The 25,361-nt window shown below is 37.3% G+C and overlaps 1 protein-coding gene across 1 annotated transcript; it reads right to left on the reverse strand.

Moving 5' to 3' along the window:
- Positions 1-9,547: 9,547 nt before the first annotated feature.
- On the reverse strand, positions 9,548-24,003 carry LOC105439247 (adhesion G-protein coupled receptor G2-like). The gene is made up of 9 exons (XM_030999911.1): positions 23,950-24,003; positions 22,655-22,789; positions 21,939-22,121; positions 21,056-21,556; positions 18,947-19,105; positions 18,408-18,523; positions 16,072-16,355; positions 11,611-11,677; positions 9,548-11,341 (listed from the first exon to the last, which is right to left on the reverse strand). The coding sequence occupies exons 1-9, from the start codon at positions 24,001-24,003 to the stop codon at positions 10,819-10,821; spliced, it is 2,022 nt and encodes a 673-aa protein (XP_030855771.1). The 3' UTR covers positions 9,548-10,818.
- Positions 24,004-25,361: the final 1,358 nt, after the last annotated feature.

The raw sequence follows: 25,361 nt of genomic DNA on the forward strand, positions 1-25,361 counted from the left end.
TTTACGATTCTGTGAAGACGGTAATATGAATCTTGTAGGAGATGAATTCCATATTATTATGAAATGTGACAAGTATAAAGATTTACGAGTAGATTTTATAGAAAAAAAATAATAATCTGGAAGAAAATTTTAATAATTTGGAAAGTCAAGAAAAATTCATATTTATAATGAAATTAGACACTAAAGATGTAATAGATATTTTTTCTTCGTTCACTAAAAAAAAAGTAGCAGTGAGGGGTAGTAGTAGAAATGTACAATCTTATGCTTTTGGTTTAAATCTGCAGTAGGTCGCAGTTATGTATAAGTACTATTACGTCATTTATTTTAGGCATTCCATGTACCTCATTTACCTATTTTGTATGGCATGAGTTATAATTTATTTAGAAAAGTGCTGTATTATGTTTTATATATCTAAATCTTCGGATGTATTATGGTACATTATATTACTCTATGCATTATGTCATGTTATTACTAAAAGAAAAAAAAGAGTGTTTCTGCTGGATATTATTTTCCTTCTGTTTTGCTATAAACACTGCATTGTAAATCAATTTGTACGATATATATGGTTACAAACAGAATGTTGATTTGTTTCATTACATTGTAAATTGATTTATTTGTTTATAAACAGAATATTGATGTACATCAATGAAGTTTAATAAATACAATACAATACAATACATGAATAATTCATTATTAAGGGGATTCGATGGCAGTGCAAAAGGCAAAAGGTAAGATCAAGGCGAAAATGTAAGATTGTAAATACAGACGACTTATTATAAACAACCTTGGTATAATAAACGAGCTTATCATAATAAACCATTTTCTAATTTCAACCAAATTTTAATGCATACGTCGTTGTGAAGTGCCTCAATAAAAATATCTCATTCACTAGCTGTTTTGAATGATTTTATTTCAATACTCATAATGCAAAAAGCTATTATGTCGTGTTGCTGGGTAGGGCATATGCCACAATGTTTCTTTCTACGTGGCAACAACTAATGTATGCAGTTTGTATTCCATCTATTTAAAAACGATGGTTCATTAAAGGGACTTGGTAACATTGTTCAGATGAGAGTTAATGGTGCTAAGGTAGTGATTTCAATGCTAGATGTACAAATAAAGATAATCTGAAAGTTTGAGTGAAAACAGACCATTATTAATGATAAAAATTAGGATAACTGATCTGATAAAGTCCTTAATTCTCCCAATTATATTATAACAATTTAATTACATTTTAGGTGAATTTAAATCTTCACAAATCAGTGAATTTGGTCTGCAGGTGCGTCCCAGAAAAAACGAAACCGAGAAGTATCGATGTTTTATCATAACTTAATCACAACTATAATTAATAAAATTTAAAGAGTAGACAACGATTTAAAATGGTTTATTGACAGGCTGACAAAATGTAGGTCAAGAGGTTGTTTACATTTTGAGGGAAATTCACGCGCTAGGAAATGTAATACAAAGTATTACATTGGAAGGAAATGTACAAGCGTATGTACGCTTATCAAGCAAGCGCGGAAAATACCGCCAGCAAATTGAAAATAGCACGAAGGGGCTTTCATTCTAGTTATGGCTTTCATTTTGAATGGACAAGAATACAAATTTACGGAGTCTAAAACATTCCCACCACCTCCCCATTATCTCCACCAATAAAATTATTTTTAGTATATTAGTGGCATAAATTAAGTATTGCTTGGTGGTTCGAAGTAGCCAAAGTATACGTATTAGTACGGAAAGGATTTAGGGTTTCAGGTATGAAAGGTACGGATAGGGTTTATGTAATAAATTGGTCAGTGATTTATGAAGTTAATGCAGAGCCGGGGGCATTTGGCCTGGTCGCACATCAACTTGCGTCGTGCACAAAGAAAGTGGGCCGTAGGGGAATTTTTCCCATTGGGTTTCGCCCCTACCCGGTTTTGTATGGGTAAATCACTAATCACATGGTACTGATAAGTTTATTGATCAATAATTGTCATCCGATAATTTTCGACCCCACTCAATTTTTACATGCGAGGGGGTTGCCAATGTATATTCAGTCGAATTTGTTCGCATGTCAATTCTTAGTTTTCCGGCCCCCATTCGATTTGAATGCGGGGGGACCTAGTTGTACCTACACATTTTCAAACTCAGGGTGTCACGCTTTAATCTTAGGCATCATCCGATCTTACAGGCGGAGAGGCTGGTATATATATACATCTATATTCTATAACTTTAGGCATCACTCGATTTTATAGGCGGGGGGCTGATATAATGACTTAATGTATATAAGCTTAGCCTAGGCATCACTCGATTTCATAGGCGGGGGGCCTAGCATAACTTTAGGCATAATGACTTAATGTATATAAGTTTAGACTAGGCATCACTCGATTTCATAGGCGGGGGGCCTAGCATTGCATTTGTAAGCATTTTTTATGATTCAATATATCTGTGTTATTTTGTTATGACACCCAGAAAATCAAAATGTGCAAAATAAGCGTCCATCTCAAAATGTTAATAAAGCCACGACATAAACGCAAATTTGGTTGTTTGTTATTTTTGTTAGCTGTGAATAATGAATGATACATATTTGGAAAGCTTAGAGTCTCCTCTTTCAGTTGATGCTACTCACGTGATGCATATTTCACGCATGAGTGATTAAAAGCAATTTAAAGGAAGGAAACAAAAAAGTAATTTGGCGGGCGGTATCTGAATTTAAAAGAAAAATTCATGTTTCTAGAAGGTTCATTTTCTGTTCTTTCATATGATACCTCAATCAAGAAAAATGAGCCAGGAATAACACAGTTCTGTTTGTTTAAAGGTATTACAAAGTTTTGGTAAAAATATTTAATTCATCTGAAACTCTTTGATGTTATAACAAGATGCAATAGGAATATCTTTAACCAATCTCCACCGCTGAAATACTTTTTTTTTTTTTAGTGAATTAAACAGTAATTAATAAATCAATTATTAGTTCCAAGCTGCCTGTATTTAAACCGGCTCATGATGTTGTATACTAGCGCCATCTACTGTTGTAAATGGTTCATGGTATAATCGATATTGAAACATTGTGTTACGTTCGCCCCGCCCGGCGCAAGCCACATGGACAGAAGACAAACAGCAATTTTGACACCGCGCTGACCCCGCTCCACGGCGGGGAAGCGACTGTATTCGAATGGCTTCGGTCCATGTTCTTTTTTATAGCTCCATGGTACCAGCATGTGTGTGCGTTTGTGTGAGAGCAAGTACCGTTCAGGATTGTATCGCACAAATCAAGGGAGTTATAATCTCCTTGCAGAGTGAGTTTGACCATAAACCTATGGTTTGACGTACCCGTAAACCCTCCTCCGCAACCGTCTCAATCTAGTCTCAGCTTCGACTGATCAGTCTTTTTGATATACATTTATAACAGACAATTTCAAGTAGGCCTACGGGATACATGAAGTCTTATCATTTTTTCCAATTGTTATGTCCGTGAAATGCATTCAGAAAAGAATATCAGAAAGAAAGCAATTTGAAAATGAATGACCACATAATCGTTCAGATAAACATGAAAGAAATACAATAAATATGTCTATCCAGATACCGCTCTCTCTCTCTCTCTCTCTCTGCCCCCCCCCCCACCCCCTCTCTCTTTCCTACAGAAGTTCGATGTAATGTTCATCATATACCCTTGGAAGTTTCGAAAAAAAATCATTTTCACCACATGGACCCTCTCTCTCTCTCTCCGAAATATAGACCCAGGCTCTCTCTGTCACTCTCTCTCTCTCTCTTGTTCCCTCTTTCCCTTCCTCTCGCACCCTCTCGATCTCCCTCTCTTCGCCTGTGCTCCTCTGCACTGCATGTTTGACTTGTTTTCTTTCATCCTCATCTACATTATAACCCCATCAAAAAACTATGGTCCAATCACGTGAATGAAAACTTCTATCGTCTTTGTGATTATTATTATCTTTGTCATATATGATCCTCATTTACATACACCCCAACAATGGTCCTATCGCGTGAATGAGAACTTCTATCGTTTTTACGATTATTATTATCCTTGCCAAACGTACTGTATTATCATATTCATTTACATGAACCACAACCAATTATGGTCCTATTACGCGAATGAGAACTTCTATCGTTTTTGTGATAATTATTATCTTTGTCATATAACTATTTCACCCTCATTTACATAACCCCGACAAAAAAAATATGGTCCTATAACGCGAATGAGAACTTCTATCGTCTTTATGATTAGTATTATCCTTGTCATAAAATCCAACCAAAAACTACAGTCCTATCACGTGAATGAGAACTTCTATCTTCTTTGTGATTATTATTATTCTTGTCATATCACCCTCATTTACATAACCCCGACAAAAGAAATATGGTCCTATCACATGAATGAGAACTTCTATCGTTTTTGTGATAATTATTATCTTTGTCATATATATTTATATCACCCTCATTTACATAACCCCGACAAAAAAATATGGTCATATCACGCGAATGAGAACTTCTATCGTCTTTATGATTATTATTATCCTTGTCATAAAATCCAACCAAAAACTACTGTCCTATCACGTGAATGAGAACTTCTATCGTCTTTGTGATTATTATTATTCTTGTAATATATTTATATCACCCTCATTTACAGAACCCCGACAAAAGAAATATGGTCCTATCGATCGAATGAGAACTTCTATCGTCTTTGTGATTATTAGTATCCTTGTCATAAACTCCAACCAAAAACTAGTGTCCTATCACGTGAATGATAAGTTCTCTCGCATTCGTGATAATTATTATCTTTGTAATATTTTTATATCACCCTCATTTACATAACCCCGACAAAAGAAATATGGTCCTATCACGCGAATGAGAACTATATCGTCTTTGTGATTATTATTATCCTTGTCATAAACTCCAACCAAAAACTATACTGTCCTATCACGTGAATAATAAGTTCCCTCGCATTCGTGATAATTATTATCTTTGTCATAGATTTATATCACCCTCATTTACATAACCCCGACAAAAGAAATATGGTCCTATCGATCGAATGAGAACTTCTATCGTCTTTGTGATTATTACTATCCTTGTCATAAACTCCAACCAAAAACTATACTGTCCTATCACGCGAATTAGAACTTCTATCGTCTTTATGATTAGTATTATCCTTGTCATAAAATCCAACCAAAAACTACAGTCCTATCACGTGAATGAGAACTTCTATCTTCTTTGTGATTATTATTATTCTTGTCAAATATTTATATCACCCTCATTTACATAACCCCGACAAAAGAAATATGGTCCTATCACATGAATGAGAACTTCTATCGTCTTTATGATAAGTATTATCTTTGTCATAAAATCCAACCAAAAACTACTGTCCTATCACGTGAATAATAAGTTCTCTCGCATTTGTGATAATTATTATATTTGTAATATATTTATATCACCCTCATTTACATAACCCCGACAAAAGAAATATGATCCTATCGATCGAATGAGAACTTCTATCGTCTTTGTGATTATTATTATCCTTGTCATAAACTCCAACCAAAAACTATACTGTCCTATCACGCGAATGAGAACTTCTATCGTCTTTATGATTAGTATTATCCTTGTCATAAAATCCAACCAAAAACTACTGTCCTATCACGTGAATAAGAAGTTCTCTCGCATTTGTGATAATTATTATCTTTGTCATATATTTATATCACCCTCATTTACATAACCCCGACAAAAGAAATATGGTCCTATCACGCGAATGAGGACTTCTATCGTCTTTGTGATTATTATTATTCTTGTCATATATTTACATCAGCCTCATTTACATAACCCCGTCAAAAGAAATATGGTCCTATCACGCAAATGAGAACTCTTATATCGTCTTTGTGATTATTATTATTGTTGTCATAAACTCCAACCAAAAATTACTGTCCTATCACGTGAATGAGAACTTCTCTCGTTATTGTGATTATTATTATCTTTGTCATATATCTATATCATCCTCATCTATAACCCTAAACAAAAATAATATGGTCCTATATCACGCGAATGAGAACTTCTAGAGAGAGAGAGAGAAAGTTGGGGCGAAAGAAAGATGAAGGGTTGATATCATTGACCTACTATGGTGATAGTAAGTGAGAGAGAGACAGTCATCAGACAGACGGACACAGACCGACAGAGAGAGAGACTAACAAGTGATATGGATATAGAAATATGATACAGAAGGGGATGAACGAGGTGATGCGATGAGAGGGAGAGAGAGAGACACTCAGACAGATATATACAATATACATCAAAAGAGAATGGTATGGGGTAGAGAAATAAAGAGAGAGGGAAAGAAAATGGGAGAAATAAAGATAGCGAGAGAGAGAAGAGAGAGAGAGAGAGAAAGGAGAGAAGGGATAGAGAGGGATACAAAAGAGAGATACAAAAGAGAGAGGGGGAGATGAGAGTGATATAGAAGCGACAGAGAGAGTGAGAGAGAGAATTTCAAGGGAGAGTGTTATAACAAGGAGTTACTACATGTAGTAACTCCTTGGTTATTATAACATGGACCTGGTTGGGGGGCGAAGGATATAATTCAATTATACGGAAAGAGAGAGATTAGCCCAAACCATAGCCCAAACACGTGTAGCAATTACTGACCTCTACCAGAGGTCATTTAGCAGGATAAACAAAACGTACTCGTAAACTAAGGGATGATCTAAAAATAAGAATGTGCAGTATACACATGATCGACTGTTCGGGAAAACGTCAAGTCAACCTTATTATTGATTAATCTTCGTTTGTAAGATTAAACGTATCTTCCTTATTTTTAATAAAGAAATGCAAAATAAATAATGTTACGTTCTCTCTATAAATGATTACCCAAACTGTCCCTGTACAACGACTTTGGGGAGTATTTTGAGATCATCCCTAAAAAAAAATGTGCTAGGAAATTCTTCGGGCCAATCCGGCACATAGACTAATACACGTACACACGTAACATGTACTATACGTAGGCCTAATACATGCACAGGGATGCCAGATCATGTCACCACGACCACTTGACTGACTTGACCAAAATACAGGCAATGTGTGCGTTCGTTCACAGAGCTGACGAACAACAATATTATCAAAGTCGAGCCATAACAAATGCATTTCAAAGTTGAAAACACAGAAACGATTAAGAGAGGGAAATGGAAAAATGAGTTGAAGAGAACAACACAGAATATTCCGGCCCGCACAGGAAATACATAGACTAACGTACGTAAGTACAATAAGATGGCGGCGGTCCGATCGATTATAAAAATTTATATAGCGATTACAGTGTACAGACAAGTGTTTTTTTTCTTCAAATTTGGGAGACAGTATAAAAATCTTACACTAAGGCAACTCGACTTTAAAATAATTATCTTTATGATTATATATATTGTTTAAGTCTGGTAATATGATTTGGTGTCAAAACATGTTAATTACTACACTTTGACAATAGTGCTATATATGTGTTATGCTGTTCAGATGACATGTAAATTTTCGAACTGAGAGGGAGCTATACCAAATTTACCGGGAGTACCGGTAAATTTTTTTATTTTTTAAAATTTTAATTACTCCAAATCAAAAGCTTTTTAGAGCCCAATTTTTTTAGAGTTGGGTGTTCTAACACTATGTTTCACAATAGTAATGCAAATTTTAAATTTCATGATCCAATCCTGATGAAATATTCCCAAAACTTTGTAATACCTTTAAAGTAGCCCTTACACTTTCATAATTTTAACAAACGAATTCGTTTTCACTGGGTGCCTGCCGTAGCAAAAAGCAGATTTGACAAAAGACTTAACTCCGTTTCGTTGACAATCAGCCATGCATGAAGACTCTCGTCTACGGCTGATTGTCAACGAAACGGAGTTAAGTCTTTTGTTAATTTCGTTTATTGATACGGCAGGCAGCCAGTGAAAACGAATTCGTTTAATACAATTATGGAAATGCAAGCACTACTTTAAACAAACAGAACTTTGTCATTCCTCCCTCATTTTTCCTGATTGAGGTGTCATATGAAAGGGCAGAAACTCAACTTTCTAGAAATGTGATTTTTTTTTCTTCGAAATTCAGATACCGCCCGCCAAATGTCTTTTTGGTTTCCTTCCTTCAAATTGCATTTAATCACTCATGCGTGAAATATGCATTATCTGAGTAGCATCACATGAAAGAGGAGCCTCTAAGCTTTCCAAATATGTATCATTTATTAATTATAGTTGTGATTAAGTTATGATAGAACATCGATACTTCTCGGTTTCGTTTTTTTCTGGGACGCACTGTATATACCATTCAAGACATTTAAGCCTTGACAGATTTGTTAAAGCCTGTCTTATTTTCATAGAAAAACGGTTGGGAAAATTCAAAAATGGTTGGGAAAATTTACTGTTAGAAAGTGTCGCATAGTGGCACCTTCAAAGAAAACCATAAATATCTTTGTGGTTTGAGAATTTGTTAATGATTTTTTGCATGTTAGAGGGTAGAGTAGAAGGAATATAAAAAGTAACAATTCATACAAAAATTACAATAGATTAATGACATTATTCTTATCGAGGCACATCACAGAGGTGCATGCATTAAATTTGGTTACACTATGAAAATGGTATATTATGATGATATTATTTTGGGGATAGCACTTGAACAAGATGACCCCAAAATATTAAACAGATCTTTGATACATGGAGACTTACCTACGTCCCACTGTGTGCATGTGAGAATAATCATTGCTAAAGTGATAGAGGTTGATATAAGTTGATTTTGGTATTGTTTTTATTTGCCAAGCTAAACATATCAAAATACAGTAATACAAAAGACAGGGGAAAAGCATATGGGATAGGCATAAATTGACTAAATTTCATTAAAACATTATCTAACAACAACAACAATATAAAACACAAAAACTATTTGACAGGATGGCCCTAGAAATTTCCAGAGCGTAGACGTGCATTGTATTTACATTTAGGTGCTTCTTGAACACCTTCTTTATTTTCCTTCTTGAAAAATAATACTTCCACCTGTTTATCATAAAATGTACCGCCAGTGCATAAATGAAAAATGATTACATAACCTTCACGAAAACGTATCAACCATCGTCGCGATGGGTTTTATTATTTTATACAAATTATCTTTATCTTTATTTTATTTTACTAGTACTCAACGTCTAATCATCCAAAGTCTACAATGTATATAGATTTACTGAGCTGCTCAGCGGAAATATTATAGATTCTGTGTATGATATGAACATTGATGGTCAAAAGACAAAATCATTGTATTTATTTTATTTACAGCAATGTGCACGTTGATATCGGTTTGTACGGAAACTCCTATACTCAACAAATCACTAGACATAACAAGGGAATATTCAATCTATTCTAAGTCTAACAAGCTGGCATGGCCAATACAACTATGGAGCATTAAGTATTTTTAAAAAGTAATAATTGAGAAAAACAATAATAATGATAATGATAATAATAATGATATTAATAGTATCAATAATGATAATGATAAAAAAATAACAAATACTTAAAAAAAAAAAAAAAGTTCTTCTATGGCGTATTTCAGGACAGATAGGTCTTGCAATACACATTACAATTTAGAATTTACAATAACTGAAAACAATTGTCAAAAAGATAGCAACGAAACAGTATTTGGGGCGTTAAAGTGGAGTCGGAATGTGCATCAGCAGAAACTAGCTCATGCATATTGAAATAGAAAATGAGCATGACTTTTGCCCATATGACAAATTTTCTGAAGAAAAAGATAGGCCTATGTGAAACAGATATTTGATGAAATGTACCGTTTCCTATCTTTTCGTGTATTAAGCCAAGTTTTGAATTTGCCTCAAAATGAATGTCTACCCCATAACGAAACCTCTAATTCAGAATAATAACACAAATGTAATGGGCACAGAAGTCATATTTAATATTGCTTCTCATCTACAATATTCATATTGCAGCACCAATTGTGGCCGCAAACCTTGTCTACATGTTATTCTAAATGCGAATGTGTCCGTGACTCAAACTGTTATTACCTCGTTATTTTTTGCTATCGAAATCAGAAATCGATATTTTGTATTTATTTCGGGAGCCTATAATTTACAAACTGTGCTATTTAATATGTTCCTTACAATTTCACATCATCGATTCCCTATGTTAGATGTCTAACATTGTTTTATGTATTCTCTTTTTCAGTCTTATGCATATTGAGACAATCTTGTTATGTGGAATGTTTACAAATAAAGCAAAATAAAAAATAAAAAACAGACTACCCCTCTACAACCCTTTCGCGTTATTGCATAATTATGATTATTTTTATATAAAAGTCTGTCAATTAATCTTTCAAACAAATACCCCCACACTCACATCATGCATGATTGTGTATCAACCTATAATGCTCATTAATACATAATAATTCAAACAAGTCAGATAGTCCCTACCATCAAGAGCAAATATAAAATTACAAAGCGTTTTTATAAATTTCCAGAGGGTTTCATTTATGTACAGCACGATCGCTAGGACTTTAAACAAATCAACTTCGGGCAATTTCAATACACATGGGCGTTACACATTGAAATGTAGGAACACGAATATGCCATATTACATAATCCGTATATAATTTCGATAGGAAATGCATTAGGGTTTGGAAATTACCTTAATTAAATCAAAGTCTCTCATGTCTACTATTATTTGTTGGCTATTAGTTTGATTCGATTTGATTCGATTTATTGGTTTCTGCATCTTTTTTCTTTTTTTTTCATCATACATTTTCATGAACATAAGTGACAAGAGATACATCGCTCGCACATGAATCTTCAGAGCCTGATGGTTTTTATATCTTATTTGAGTTGTCAAAAGATGGATTGGTATGAGATATGGCAGACGAAGATTCAAACATGGGTTGGGAGCCTCCAGTTCCACTCGTAGATCGTGGTGTTCGTCCAGAATTTCCTGTGGACTCAGCGCTGCCACCTTCCCGCAACAATGCACAGCAAATACAACGTCGCCACTGCTTTCTGATGGTTGCCTTACGAAGACAATAGAGGACGAAGATGAAGAAGCCTTGCAAGGAGTTGAAGATGATGAAAAGGAGTCCAGTGAAGTCCACGTTGATCAGGGTCAGGTATCCGGTTGTCCAGGTGAAGCCAAGCAGAAGCAACATGGCGATGCCATTCTGGATCCGTTCTAGGGTCTCTTGTCGTTCGGTCTTGCAGTCCTTCTTCACACGTCCTTCAAATCGTGCAGAATTTTGCAGACGACGCATTGCCAAGATGAACACAGCGATATTGATGATGAGGATGATAGCCATTGGGACCAAGAGACCACCAATGAGGGGCCACTTCCGGATGTAACAACTGTGGATGGAGATAAAGAGTTAAAAGAACACTGCTATAGGGGAAGACTTCGGAAAACAAGGTTGACCACGCGTTAATACATTTAATCAGTACCCAATTCATGATTGTAAAGCTGAAGCGCTTTCGTTGTTTCCTCTATACCAGAGCTGTATAAGAGCCATTCCACTGATATTCTCGAACAGTAGGTCTGTTCGAACTTCGATACATAGATAAACACAATTATAATATTTTTTGCAAGATTCCTCATGTACAAGTGTGGATCAACTTACTAATCTTCGACGGCATAATACTTTATAGTGATCCCCCCAGTTGCAACAACAATCACAGCTGGGATACCTGAGTTTGAAAAGAAAATGAAAACAAAATTATTAGTAAAAAATTATTATGTCCCCGTTATACTCTATTACTCTTTTCACTTTGGAGTAAATAATAAATAAATACATGAGTAATTAATAAACCAACACAATAAAAGAATACAAGAATAATGAAACGATGAAATATAAAATGAATTAATAATTTAACAAATAAAATAAATAAATAAACAAAAAGTGAACAAAGACTGAAAGTTGCCCAAAGCGTTCTCCGGTCCACACAAGGTGGTCCTGATTATTCATGGGTGTGGCAGTTGGGTGGGAGGGGGTGCGGGTATGGTTTACAGCTGTGTAGGGTTAAGAGTCCTCGACGTCTATTAATTAAGCCCCCATCACACCAAACTACGTTTTGGAACCGTCCTAGAAAATCGTAAAACGGGTTTTAATCGGAGTGGAATTTTTTAATTATGTCTATATTACGACCCTGTTTCGATCATAAACAGTCCTCAATACGTCCATCTCGTCTGTACAGTCAGATCAGGTATATATGCCATTTTCAGGCAGTTCAAGCCATTTCGTAGTCAGTTTATACCCGTTATTAACTAGTTCTAACTCGTTCCGAATACGACCGAATCCATTCTAACAAGTTCGGAAGCAGTTCAGCTCGTCCTTAGTCCTTAGTGCGTTCGAACGCGCTTCTAAAGCGTGTGGAAGCACGTCCTGGCTCAAGGGTTATAAAACCCCAGTGCGTTGTTGCCATTCCTTATTCCCGTTCAACTTTAACGATTCAAGCTTTGCAAATCAAGACTGTCAAGTGAAGCCCCCATCACACCAAACTAGTTATCACTACGTTCTGTAAAATGTTGCCAAACGTGCTCAAACTGTGCGCGAACAGAGTGAACGTAGAAGCAACTGTTTACGATCTGTTTAAGAACTCTATTGACAGGCTCTGACTGGCTTGGACGGGAAGGGTGCCCCAAAAATTTTGAGCCTGTCGAAATTGTCCCCGTCCTGCAATAAGACGGACTGGCAACGAACTTAAAACGAGATGGACATACTATGAACGGAATTGCCGCACTCCGGTCCTACTATGAACGTGTTACGAACTAGTTAGAATGGTTTGGACGTATTGGGAACGAGGTAGAACGAGTTAAGAACTGGTTTAAATTGATTACGGCTTTGACTGCTTGGAAATGGCAAATTTACCCGATTTGAACCTGATGTGAACTGACTGTAAACGGGGTACAGACGAGATGGACGTATTGAGGACTGTTCATATTAACGATCTATGATCGAATTATAAACATTATTTACACATTTTACCCCGACTCTTTTCACTTTGGAGTAAATAATAAATAAATACATGAGTAATTAATAAACCAACACAATAAAAGAATACAAGAATAATGAAACAATGAAATATAAAATGAATTAATAATTTAACAAATAAAATAAATAAATAAACAAAAAATGAACAAAGACTGAAAGTTGCCCAAAGCGTTCTCCGGTCCACACAAGGTGGTCCTGATTATTCATGGGTGTGGCAGTTGGGTGGGAGGGGGTGCGGGTATGGTTTACAGCTGTGTAGGGTTAAGAGTCCTCGACGTCTATTAATTAAGCCCCCATCACACCAAACTACGTTTTGGAACCGTCCTAGAAAATCGTAAACGGGTTTTAATCGGAGTGGAATTTTTTAATTATGTCTATATTACGACCCTGTTTCGATCATAAACAGTCCTCAATACGTCCATCTCGTCTGTACAGTCAGATCAGGTAAATATGCCATTTTCAGGCAGTTCAAGCCATTTCGTAGTCAGTTTATACCCGTTATTAACTAGTTCTAACTCGTTCCGAATACGACCGAATCCATTCTAACAAGTTCGGAAGCAGTTCAGCTCGTCCTTAGTCCTTAGTGCGTTCGAACGCGCTTCTAAAGCGTGTGGAAGCACGTCCTGGCTCAAGGGTTATAAAACCCCAGTGCGTTGTTGCCATTCCTTATTCCCGTTCAACTTTAACGATTCAAGCTTTGCAAATCAAGACTGTCAAGTGAAGCCCCCATCACACCAAACTAGTTATCACTACGTTCTGTAAAATGTTGCCAAACGTGCTCAAACTGTGCGCGAACAGAGTGAACGTAGAAGCAACTGTTTACGATCTGTTTAAGAACTCTATTGACAGGCTCTGACTGGCTTGGACGGGAAGGGTGCCCCAAAAATTTTGAGCCTGTCGAAATTGTCCCCGTCCTGCAATAAGACGGACTGGCAACGAACTTAAAACGAGATGGACATACTATGAACGGAATTGCCGCACTCCGGTCCTACTATGAACGTGTTACGAACTAGTTAGAATGGTTTGGAGGTATTGGGAACGAGGTAGAACGAGTTAAGAACTGGTTTAAATTGATTACGGCTTTGACTGCTTGGAAATGGCAAATTTACCCGATTTGAACCTGATGTGAACTGACTGTAAACGGGGTACAGACGAGATGGACGTATTGAGGACTGTTCATATTAACGATCTATGATCGAATTATAAACATTATTTACACATTTTACCCCGACTCTTTTCACTTTGGAGTAAATAATAAATAAATACATGAGTAATTAATAAACCAACACAATAAAAGAATACAAGAATAATGAAACAATGAAATATAAAATGAATTAATAATTTAACAAATAAAATAAATAAATAAACAAAAAATGAACAAAGACTGAAAGTTGCCCAAAGCGTTCTCCGGTCCACACAAGGTGGTCCTGATTATTCATGGGTGTGGCAGTTGGGTGGGAGGGGGTGCGGGTATGGTTTACAGCTGTGTAGGGTTAAGAGTCCTCGACGTCTATTAATTAAGCCCCCATCACACCAAACTACGTTTTGGAACCGTCCTAGAAAATCGTAAACGGGTTTTAATCGGAGTGGAATTTTTTAATTATGTCTATATTACGACCCTGTTTCGATCATAAACAGTCCTCAATACGTCCATCTCGTCTGTACAGTCAGATCAGGTAAATATGCCATTTTCAGGCAGTTCAAGCCATTTCGTAGTCAGTTTATACCCGTTATTAACTAGTTCTAACTCGTTCCGAATACGACCGAATCCATTCTAACAAGTTCGGAAGCAGTTCAGCTCGTCCTTAGTCCTTAGTGCGTTCGAACGCGCTTCTAAAGCGTGTGGAAGCACGTCCTGGCTCAAGGGTTATAAAACCCCAGTGCGTTGTTGCCATTCCTTATTCCCGTTCAACTTTAACGATTCAAGCTTTGCAAATCAAGACTGTCAAGTGAAGCCCCCATCACACCAAACTAGTTATCACTACGTTCTGTAAAATGTTGCCAAACGTGCTCAAACTGTGCGCGAACAGAGTGAACGTAGAAGCAACTGTTTACGATCTGTTTAAGAACTCTATTGACAGGCTCTGACTGGCTTGGACGGGAAGGGTGCCCCAAAAATTTTGAGCCTGTCGAAATTGTCCCCGTCCTGCAATAAGACGGACTGGCAACGAACTTAAAACGAGATGGACATACTATGAACGGAATTGCCGCACTCCGGTCCTACTATGAACGTGTTACGAACTAGTTAGAATGGTTTGGACGTATTGGGAACGAGGTAGAACGAGTTAAGAACTGGTTTAAATTGATTACGGCTTTGACTGCTTGGAAATGGCAAACTTACCCGATTTAAACCTGATGTGAACTGACTGTAAACGGGGTACAGACGAGATGGACATATTGAGGACTGTTCATAAACGATCTATGATCGAATTATAAACATTATTTACACATTTTACCCCGACCATTACCCATTTTTTTAACGATTTTCTAGGACGTTCCGGAACGTAGTGAGAACTAGTTTGGTGTGATGGGGCTTAGCTGCTGCTAATTAATGCTCGACCACAGCACGTTTTAAAACGTTCCAAGTCGAATTGAAGTACGGCAATTCCGTTCAAAGTACGGCAATCAGTCAGTTTGTAGTACGTCCTCCTCGTTTTAACTACGTTGTCACTCCGTCTAATTGCAGGACGGGGACAATTTTAAACAGGCTCAAAGTTCTAGAGCACTCTCCCGTATAGCCTGAGCTCATCCATGAAGTTCTTAAACAGATCGTAAACAGTTGCTACTACGTTCAACTCCGTTCGCACACAGTTTGAGCCACGTTGGCAACATTTCCCAAGACGTATTGAGAACTAGTCCGGTGTGGTAGTGGATTTAACCACAACTCAACAGTAGATCCGTAGACCCGACGACCCGACGAATACAGGAATCAAGTGTTAAAACAACCTATGTCTGTTCTTGAAAAGTCTGTGGTGACCCTCAGTGTCAACTAGGCACTAATAGATGTCACGTCTCTTGTCACTGTTTTGTTTAATAGCACGCAGTAGAAGTGTATTTGTTGTATTATCAAGAAAAATCAATAGTTCTCACCCCATCCTACAATCGAAGCTCTGATCATGAAATTCGGGATGTAAGTATTAAACACTTGTACGATGACCAGATAAGTGTTAAACCCCTCGATGCCCATCCACATAATCGAAGAGAGCACGAAGTAGTGGACGAGTGCCGCCAGGACGGAACACGGTATCAACCCGACCTCGGCATGCTGGAACTCCGTGTCGAGAGCGATGATGGCGAGGGAGACGGTGTACAAACAGAGCAGGGTGGTGCAAAGACAGATGAAAATCTTGTGAGTCTGAGATCTTCGTATCTTCCTGTTGATGAAAGATATTATCGTATGTAAGTTTTGTCTGGCTAGTTGTTGTTTTTCCTACCAAGAAATGGATTGTACTAACAAGGGCAGTTCCGTGCAATGTGACCTGTATACAACATAATGTAGCCCTGTCTATTTTATCGCAAAACGAAAAGTCTCTAGAAAATGTTCATGATATTAAAAACAACCATTAGTGATAACATCAATAATACGATATAGCGCAGTTAATGTAATACTGACTTGCAGTGTGGTTAACAAAAAAACAGCCAAAACTTATTCGAAAGGCTTCTTAGAACAGGAGTGTCTCAAACAAAACTTTGAAAACGGCCACAGACGGGGCTTTTTTTTCATGTCTAGTGGTGAGTTATTCCAAAGCTTTTGAGAGACACACCAGAAGCAGACCTCATTACAACAATAATTTGAAAAAAAACAAAAGAAATAAAGAAAAGAAATAAATACAAATATGAATGTTTGTAATTTCTAATCACTCAATGTACATGATGTAAAATTGGTTTATATTGGCTTAATCTGTAATGTCACGGTGACGACAAATTCGATTTTTTTTTTTTTTTTTTTTTTTTAAATTTTAAAAAAAAAATTTATATACACATAATAACAAAATTATCACTTTTTTTTCTTCAAAATGCATGACTCAGGAGGGTCCTTTCCTCTTAGAGGACCTATGATGTTATGCTATCCATAGTATATTTTGAGTAGTGCCTCGAGGGAGAAGGCCCTTGCTACATGTAAGAGCAAAACAGAAATTAATAATGTATGTGTACACGACAAATTCTACTTACCCAATTGACAATCTGAGATTCGCCTATATTTTGTGACATGATATTTCACTACATTCATAACTTCTTTATTATTGGTCATGTTTATTCAAACTTTCTCCATTTTTATTATTTTATTTTGTCTGCTTTCGTACGTATCAAAACTGGATTGCCCTTTAATTGCCTGTACCATCATATATTGTGATATGCGAACATCACAATGACGTATAAAATAATCAGAACAATTATTAATTATGTGGAATATAAGCCAGCATATAGGCCTTAACCCTAATAAGGCCGGGGGGCCATTATGCCCCCCCCCTCCATGATTTTTCCGATTGCTCGGGAACGCATATGGATGGCGCCCCGCCGCTCGCTGACTTATTTTCTTTCGAGTCTTGCGCATCTTTAAAAAAAAAATGAAATCGGACCTACAGTTACAAGGTCACGTGACCTTTTTTCTTTGCTTGTCTGCCCGAAAATCGCTAATTTTTGTGAATTATTTACACAACATATGGAAATATCATTTTTCCTCAAAATTGGTTCTCGGGTCTTGTTTAAAGTTTAGGTGGTTGTTTTGGGAGTCAAAATAGTTGAATTGTAGTAAAAAATGAAATAAAACAATAAAAACAATAAAATACATAAGTTTAAAAAACAATGAAATACATAAGAAATTATAAAAACATGAGTTAACATAAGGAATAAGCTGGCTCTTCCAAATTTTGTTGTCGTATTTTTATTCAAGATAGTCTAATGAATATATGTAGTAAAAAGGAATGGTTAAATAGGAATAGTATATGATTTATGGGTAAAAATGTGATTTTATGACCTTATTTGCATTAATCACCATAAATATGCAAATAAGTGCATTTTCAAAAAAATTGAAATATCATATTATTCTATACACTTCACTTGACATGCGTGCAAATTTTCGCTGAGATCGGCCAATTCACGGCCGAGATCTTACGGGGGGCATAATGCCCCCCCCCCCCGACCGTACTAAGGCCTCAAATAGCCCGGCCTTTTTAGGGTTAAAATACCATTGACATAATTTTTCGAATGTCTTTGCGATCGTTTTACTGATAGACAGCACTCATTCTGTTCTGAGATTCACTATAAACTCTATCTTTTTCAATTGCTTTTGTACATTATCTTGATCATATTGAGTTGTTTCTGTATAAATTCATTGATTTAGACTGAATATATCTTTTATATAATTGTATTGGGGGAAGGGGGAGGGCTGGTAGAAAACAACAACCACAAACAATTTGACTTACTTGACACTAAGATAGGACATGATAGCGATGACCAGACACACACATGATATAGCACACCCAATAATACTCAATATACGGAGTGCAGGTTTCGGAGATTTGTCCTCTGCATATATGTCCTTCAGTGTAACACGTGTGTAGGAGAAATGAAATAAGATTTAGTACAGTAAAAAATTAATAAATCTGTATACATTATGAATATTACTCATTGATAACAGGTTTACAAGTAACGGGTGAAACCTTGTATTGTTTTAAAGCGCGGAACGCCATTCAATTGTATCTATTCTAATTGTGAACATTGTGATGGAGACAATCCCTTCTTTCTTATTATGTGATTAACTTTAGAACTTCGGGCAAGCAATGTATACCTGTCACTAAAATATTCAATTCGTTCACTACCCATGTATGTCTCTTCATTGAATTCCACATCAGTCTCATGTTTACTTAGTTGTTTAGTTGAATATGACTACATTTACACACTACTCATTCAGTTTGAGAAGAAGAAAAGGCGACATTTCAAACATGTGGAAGGAATCACGTACCACTAACACGGCAAAGTTGGTCAGGTGGTCGCAGGCGCATGTGTAGTATTCATTACTAAAGCTATTGATGGCGTTATCAGGTAACAGCTGACATCCCTCCATAGACCATTTACCGAGATTAAACTCCCAGAAGTTACAAGTAGGATCAAGTGAGTCGGGCTGAAATCAGTAAATTATTTGACAAAATATATATGTAAGATGTTAGAGACATGCGGCCCACAACCACTGGCAACAGAACTTAGCACATGCCTGTTTACGACATGTATAGTACAAGTATAATCAATAATTATACTGTATATAGACCTTTTAAATGTTTAGCATCTGGTCCCGTATTCAATTCCATACTTAATTACAAAATGTAAGCCTTTTACTTAGAATTTGGCTTTAGTAAATTGCTTAGCCTAAATTGATATTCAATTCATTGGCTAAGTATTCACTTAGTATTAAGGTAAGATTATGTTTTAATAAATGACTTGAGTATTTTAGTAAGCAAGGTTAGTATTCAAATATTTCTTTTCGCCTAATTAATTAGCTCATTATGGAGCTTTCGTATACACTCCGGGGCCCCTACGGCGAGTAAAAACAGACATTTTGGGAATTTTCGGCCTGCTGCCGAAAAGTTCCTACGGGCGCCGGGACATTTTTGTAAGCCGTACGGGCGCAGTGGAGTTGGCTACTCCCGATTCTTCCGGCGATTTTATCTGACCGTAAAGGGCTCCTTACGGATACCGTGCGGGCTCTGGACGGGCCCCTCACAATTTTGTTGGGTAAATTCTCATGACAAATCTTTACGGGCGCATTGCGGTGCTCAAGGGTGCCGTACGTGTACCCTACGGCTCCCTCACGGCCCCTCAAGAGCCCCGGTGATATGTACAACACCGGGCGTCCATGTAGCTCCGTTTAGTCTCATCTGAAAACGCCCCCTATCGTCAGAGTCCAGCAGCCTATAAACATGTTAGGCTATGGACTTTTACCCCCCAAATCGTTAAAAATTCAATTTTTGTTTAAACGAAAAGCACATCAACCCCGACGTACGTTGACACTAGCTCTTTCATTGGTACCTTCGTGTCCCATTGACTTTTGAAAGTTCACCAACCGTAATCAAAATAGGTCGCAAGCTCGCCATTGCATATATAACGCATATGTAACAAGTCGAACTTTGAACGCAATTTAACACGCGATTGTAAGATTAAAGGTCAAGCACAAGAATGATAAGAAGCATGAATTTTCATAGATCAGTTCTGCTTGGTTCATCATGTCCACTTCAGCCAGCCCTCCCCCCCCCCCCCCCCCCACCGTAATTGTCCATTTAGTATAGGCAAACATTTTGCCGAGGTAAGCAAAAACATGAATATTCATGACACACCATGGACTATTCGATTATTAACAGAGGGGTAAATTGTGCACCACATCAAACTCCCCTACTTTTAGTCAAGTATTTTATTGTAGTTTGGTAGGTTTATTTTATTAACTGTTTTATTATCAGATATCAATGATAGTTTAAAGATATGGAAAACGTTCTTGTATGTTATATTTAGCAAAGCGATCTCACATTAAAAAATCACTATCAAGTGTCATCTGATCCGCCGATTGCCGTCTGCTATATACGTTCTATAGACGGCGAACTAGCTACGTTTGTGCTGGCGAAAATGGGACAACCGGAGCAATATGTGCCGTCCGGCGGCCTTTTGAAATGAATATTGCCCGTGCGGGCCCCTCACGGCGGCATCTCAAAATGTACAACGCTTATTTAAATACAGGAGGTGCGGATGAGTGGACACATAGTTTAGTGCACCGTACGGCACCCGTCCGGGTGCCTTGATGACCCCAACCGGGCCCCGACAGGGCACCTTCCGGGAGCCATAGGTACACACTGCTCATCGGACGGAGCCTGTAAGCTTATCGGCCGGCACCATGCCGGCACCCTTACGGGCGCCTTGCATTTCACTCGACCAATTTTCACCGGGCACCGAAAAATATGTGACCACACATGCCGTAGAAATGAAAATCGGAAGGTTCCCGTAAGGTCTCTAAATCCACGGCGAGCCGCCGGGTAGCGAAAATCGTACGGGCCCGGTTTATATGTGACCTAGGCATAACCATGCTTACCTCGAATCTATAGAAAGTGATATTGACACGCTCCATGAGATTCTCTATCTTCTGTCCGCCGATTGTTATGGACACCACTGGAGTATTAATCTCACGTTTGAACTCCTGTGTCTCCCGGTTGAGTAGAGCAAGACTTGGTGAAGGAAAGATGGCATCATTGATATACACAACGAAAGCAACCCTGAGAGAGTCGATAGCGCTCACACCCATCGTTTCCCCAGGATCACTGGACACTACTGAAGCGGTGGTTGTGCCGAGGCTGTCTCCATTGGTAGTGTTATTAGAACTTGATGGACCTTCCATGACCTCTGGATTAGTGAAAACTTGGGCCACCTCGATGGGTACAACAACCCTGGCAAAGGTGTCTCTTGGGACAGAGTCAGTAGGTGTGTCTTGGTGTGTTTCTACCATGATGTCACTGTTGCTCAAAGAACCGGTGTCCATACTTAACATGGTGATCACTATGCCGTCTCTAGCAGTGTCCGAAGGTATGTCAAGCACCTACAGGTAAGTGTATGCAGTTATAAATATGGAATTATCTAAATATGCGATATTTTTGCTTTAAACATCGAGTGCACATTCACAACGATACACCATATTTTCACAAAATCTAAATAAACCCACATTCACGCGTTTGGAAATATGACCCCTTTTGGGGTTATTCTTGCCTTTTTTTAAACAAACAAATTCCTGTTTTCGATTCGGCTGGCACGCTTTCTGCAAAACAGTCAACTAAACAGGTTACAACTGAGCACGTCTGATTAGAGAAGGAAGATAATTGCACAACTCATATTTAAAAATGCAAGCATCTAAAAACTTTCACACAACAGTATACGTGGGCAGCAAGAATGTACATATTTGTGAGAGTTAAAGTCTAGTTTACCTGAACTGCTATGTTAGGATAAGCTCTGTCAAGCGTGCCGTTGCCAACATCGACGGTATTCAACTGAAATTCCAAGACCTGGATGATGAGGGCCGTATAATTATCATTCTTTTGGGCAGATGCTAGTACCTCCTCTTCGACAAACATCACGTTATTTACTATTCCCACTATGAGACCGGTTACCTATGAAAGACAAGGTCAATATCGTAAAAATCATTGCACAACCAAAGAGAGTAGACGTTCATTACAAACGAGACACGCCAAAAAATCGCAAGCCGTAATAGGACACACAAATGTGCAGGGTTTTGAAAATACATTAAGCTTCTTATTTTAGACCCTTAACTATAAGTTAGGTTTGATAGAATTTGTTCAACCTGACTGATACTAAGGATCTGTATGCTTGTAAGTAACCAACCAGGGACTTGGTAATGATGATTTAATAATGCCTTATCAATCAATTGGCTCCAGCACATCGTCTTGGTTTTTAACCCCGGACCTCCCGATTAAGAAACCACTGTTTATACCACTGTGCCATTTCGACTCTACCAATTTATCATTCATCTTACATTACATAATTTTCTCTCCCCTACTTAGCAATACAAATGTGCTTGAACATGCTAATTTTCTCCTTTTTTTCTCGTTTTGTCTCTACTTAAAATGATTTTGTTCTAAAAGATAAGGTACGTGAAAGAAAGGGAAATGACTCATTAACTCACATTTGCATCAGAGTTCAGGTCAGCTAAGAACTGCAGGATCTCATACAGCAAGCCGATGTCGATCGCGGTAATGTCATCATAGTTCTGGGTTATTGTGAAAACTTCTTCAGCAACACTAACATCATATATCCCGATCTTTATGTGCAAAGAGACACACATATTATTCGTTTGTAATCTTTACTAAAAACACATAAATTCTTAGATTGCATAATACAATTAGGTAAAGATGAACTTTTACTTTTGAAGGCCTCGAAATTGACTTGCAGTGGCGTTGCAAGAAGATTTTTAGAGGGAAGGGCGGGGCGGGGTCTAGACCAAATGTTGCCATTCATGCTAAGTCTTGTCATTCTAGACCGCTGGCTGGGTAGGGCTGACGAATGAGCATGGATGATATCCCACTAGTTTATTTTTTTACTTATGATATATAAATGCTCCCACGATTGAAATAGAATCAAAGGATAGAATGCGTAAGTCACTTCCTGGGGGAGGGGGGCATAGTTGGTGACATAATCGAAGTTTCCTACAACCCTGTGAATCCGCAAATTAAAGTTTGAATGATAAAAACAAGTTGGACTAGTTGCACGTAGAAGTTCCTCTTGCCTATATCATGTATATATAAAACCATAAAACAAGTGTTTAATTTTAAAGAAAACAGTGGATATAACACTAAAGTACAGGAGGGCTGAGTGTTAGAGGAGGTTGGATTCTTACTCCCAAACCACGATTATTTTTTCTTAGTTTTGGGTAGCCCATATAGGAGGCATGTTCTTACGAACAAATCTGTTGTTCCCTGGAAACAAAAAAGATGAATTAAATACTGCAAAATGGTGGTTAATATTCACCCAGGACGGGAGTAGTTGCGAAGGTTCGCCATCCGACCATAAACATTTTGAGATTAGAAATTCCAACATTCTTTCATGAAAAATAGGGACATACGATTTGTTAAGCAGGGGATGGGTATGAAGAACAACTGAGTAATTGATGAGTTGCGACTAAGAAATACAGAGCTAATAAGGAAGAAAAAACATCTAGTAAGCTTTAATTGGATTGAATATTTTGTAACGGAATTAATAGATTTGTATACCAATTGTACTATTCATTTTACATTCAAGATATTGACAACATAATAGCGGATGAAAGACGATCACATCATCATTTTTGTATCATGATTATTATTTGCCCCCTTAAACTACACCTGTATACTTCTTAAACTTCATTTATACATGTACATGTATATGAGGCGGTAACCAGCGGCGTTTGTTTCTTTCTTTTAAGAATGACGTAAAGTTAAATACGCGTATTTTGTTCCATCGGATCTTGGCGTGTTGGCTTGTCGGGTTACACGCCATTTTGTATAAACGTACCGCTATATTCACGAAAGGTCTGGAGCTTCAATCGTGCAGCACTATTGTGTAAACAAAACATGCCCCTTTACTGATTCACAAAAGGTCGGGTAGATTCAGGAATAAAAATAACCATAATGTTTTCAAAGATTGTTCTAGAGATAAGGCTAATCTTCATACATGTACATTTTTTTGGTGAAAAAACATGCCAATACAATGATAATTTCGTCGCTGGCCTTCTTACGAACTCTCTTTCGATTATTTATCTCGTATTTAAACAAATGTCGGGTCGATACGTTAGTTCACGTGGATTTGCTGTATAGGCTTTTCAAAAAGTTACGGTTAAACTAGACAAGGACACGTGTTGTTTTCTTCACAAACCAGACCATTCTAAAGTTAGGGCTAGATTAGTCACGAAAATTCGTGTTACCCTAAGTCGCGAAGAACTGAGAAAGCCATAGAACCTATGTTGCGCGTAGTTGCCGTTCATTCACATGTTAATACAAACCGCCGCGGTCTAAATACCTCTTCATATCTGAAAGAGCAACTTAAGTAAACATGGTGAAACTTGCCATCAATATTTCCATTAATTGTCGAGTGATATCATCTTGACATCTTATACTGGTGTTCCAATAAGTTGTGCCGTTACTAGAAACATGGCAAACAGCTCTAATAATTGATGCCGCAGGGCCTAAAAGAAGAGAACGTTATATAACAACAACAAAAAGGAAAAAGAAAGTATCAAACATCATTTGAATACGTTTTGCTATCTTTGCTAATGATCATGCTGATACAGCATGAAATTCGTGTTTTTCCTCGTTGAAAAATGGTAACATAATAAATTAGATACCAAAATCAGACCAGCAAATGATGCGTTGTGTAGGAAATGTGTCGGGAAATTAACACTAAAAAGGTAATTTTAAATGCCCCTATTTTGTTTATATTTTTTATCATCAAATGAAATCCCCCGCCGTCCAACCTAAAAATTAACCTAAAATCCATTTAGTAATATACTGTTTCTCTGTTTCGGTACTATCGACTGATTCTTGAACCCAACGCAGTTTAGGCTCGATAGAAAAAGTACAAATGTCGCTGAAATTTTGAGTCCACTTTTGCGCAGTACACTGTGTAGTTCATACATAAAAGTGATTTAAACGAAAAAGAAACGCATTGGCGTTTCCAATTTTGGAACGCGCAGTGAAATTCTATTCTTGTGTACAAGTTAAGTGTTCATTTTCCTTATGATTTTTTTTCTTTGGTAAAGGTTTTCATTCACACTGCTTTATTCTATGTTTATTTTAAAAGTGAAACAGTGGAAAGCACGAATGGTCAGTGCCAATTGGAAGAGTGAAAGCTGATTCATT

Source organism: Strongylocentrotus purpuratus, unplaced genomic scaffold (genome assembly GCF_000002235.5).
Source record: "Strongylocentrotus purpuratus isolate Spur 01 unplaced genomic scaffold, Spur_5.0 spur5_contig_861, whole genome shotgun sequence".
Lineage (NCBI taxonomy): Eukaryota > Metazoa > Echinodermata > Echinoidea > Camarodonta > Strongylocentrotidae > Strongylocentrotus > Strongylocentrotus purpuratus.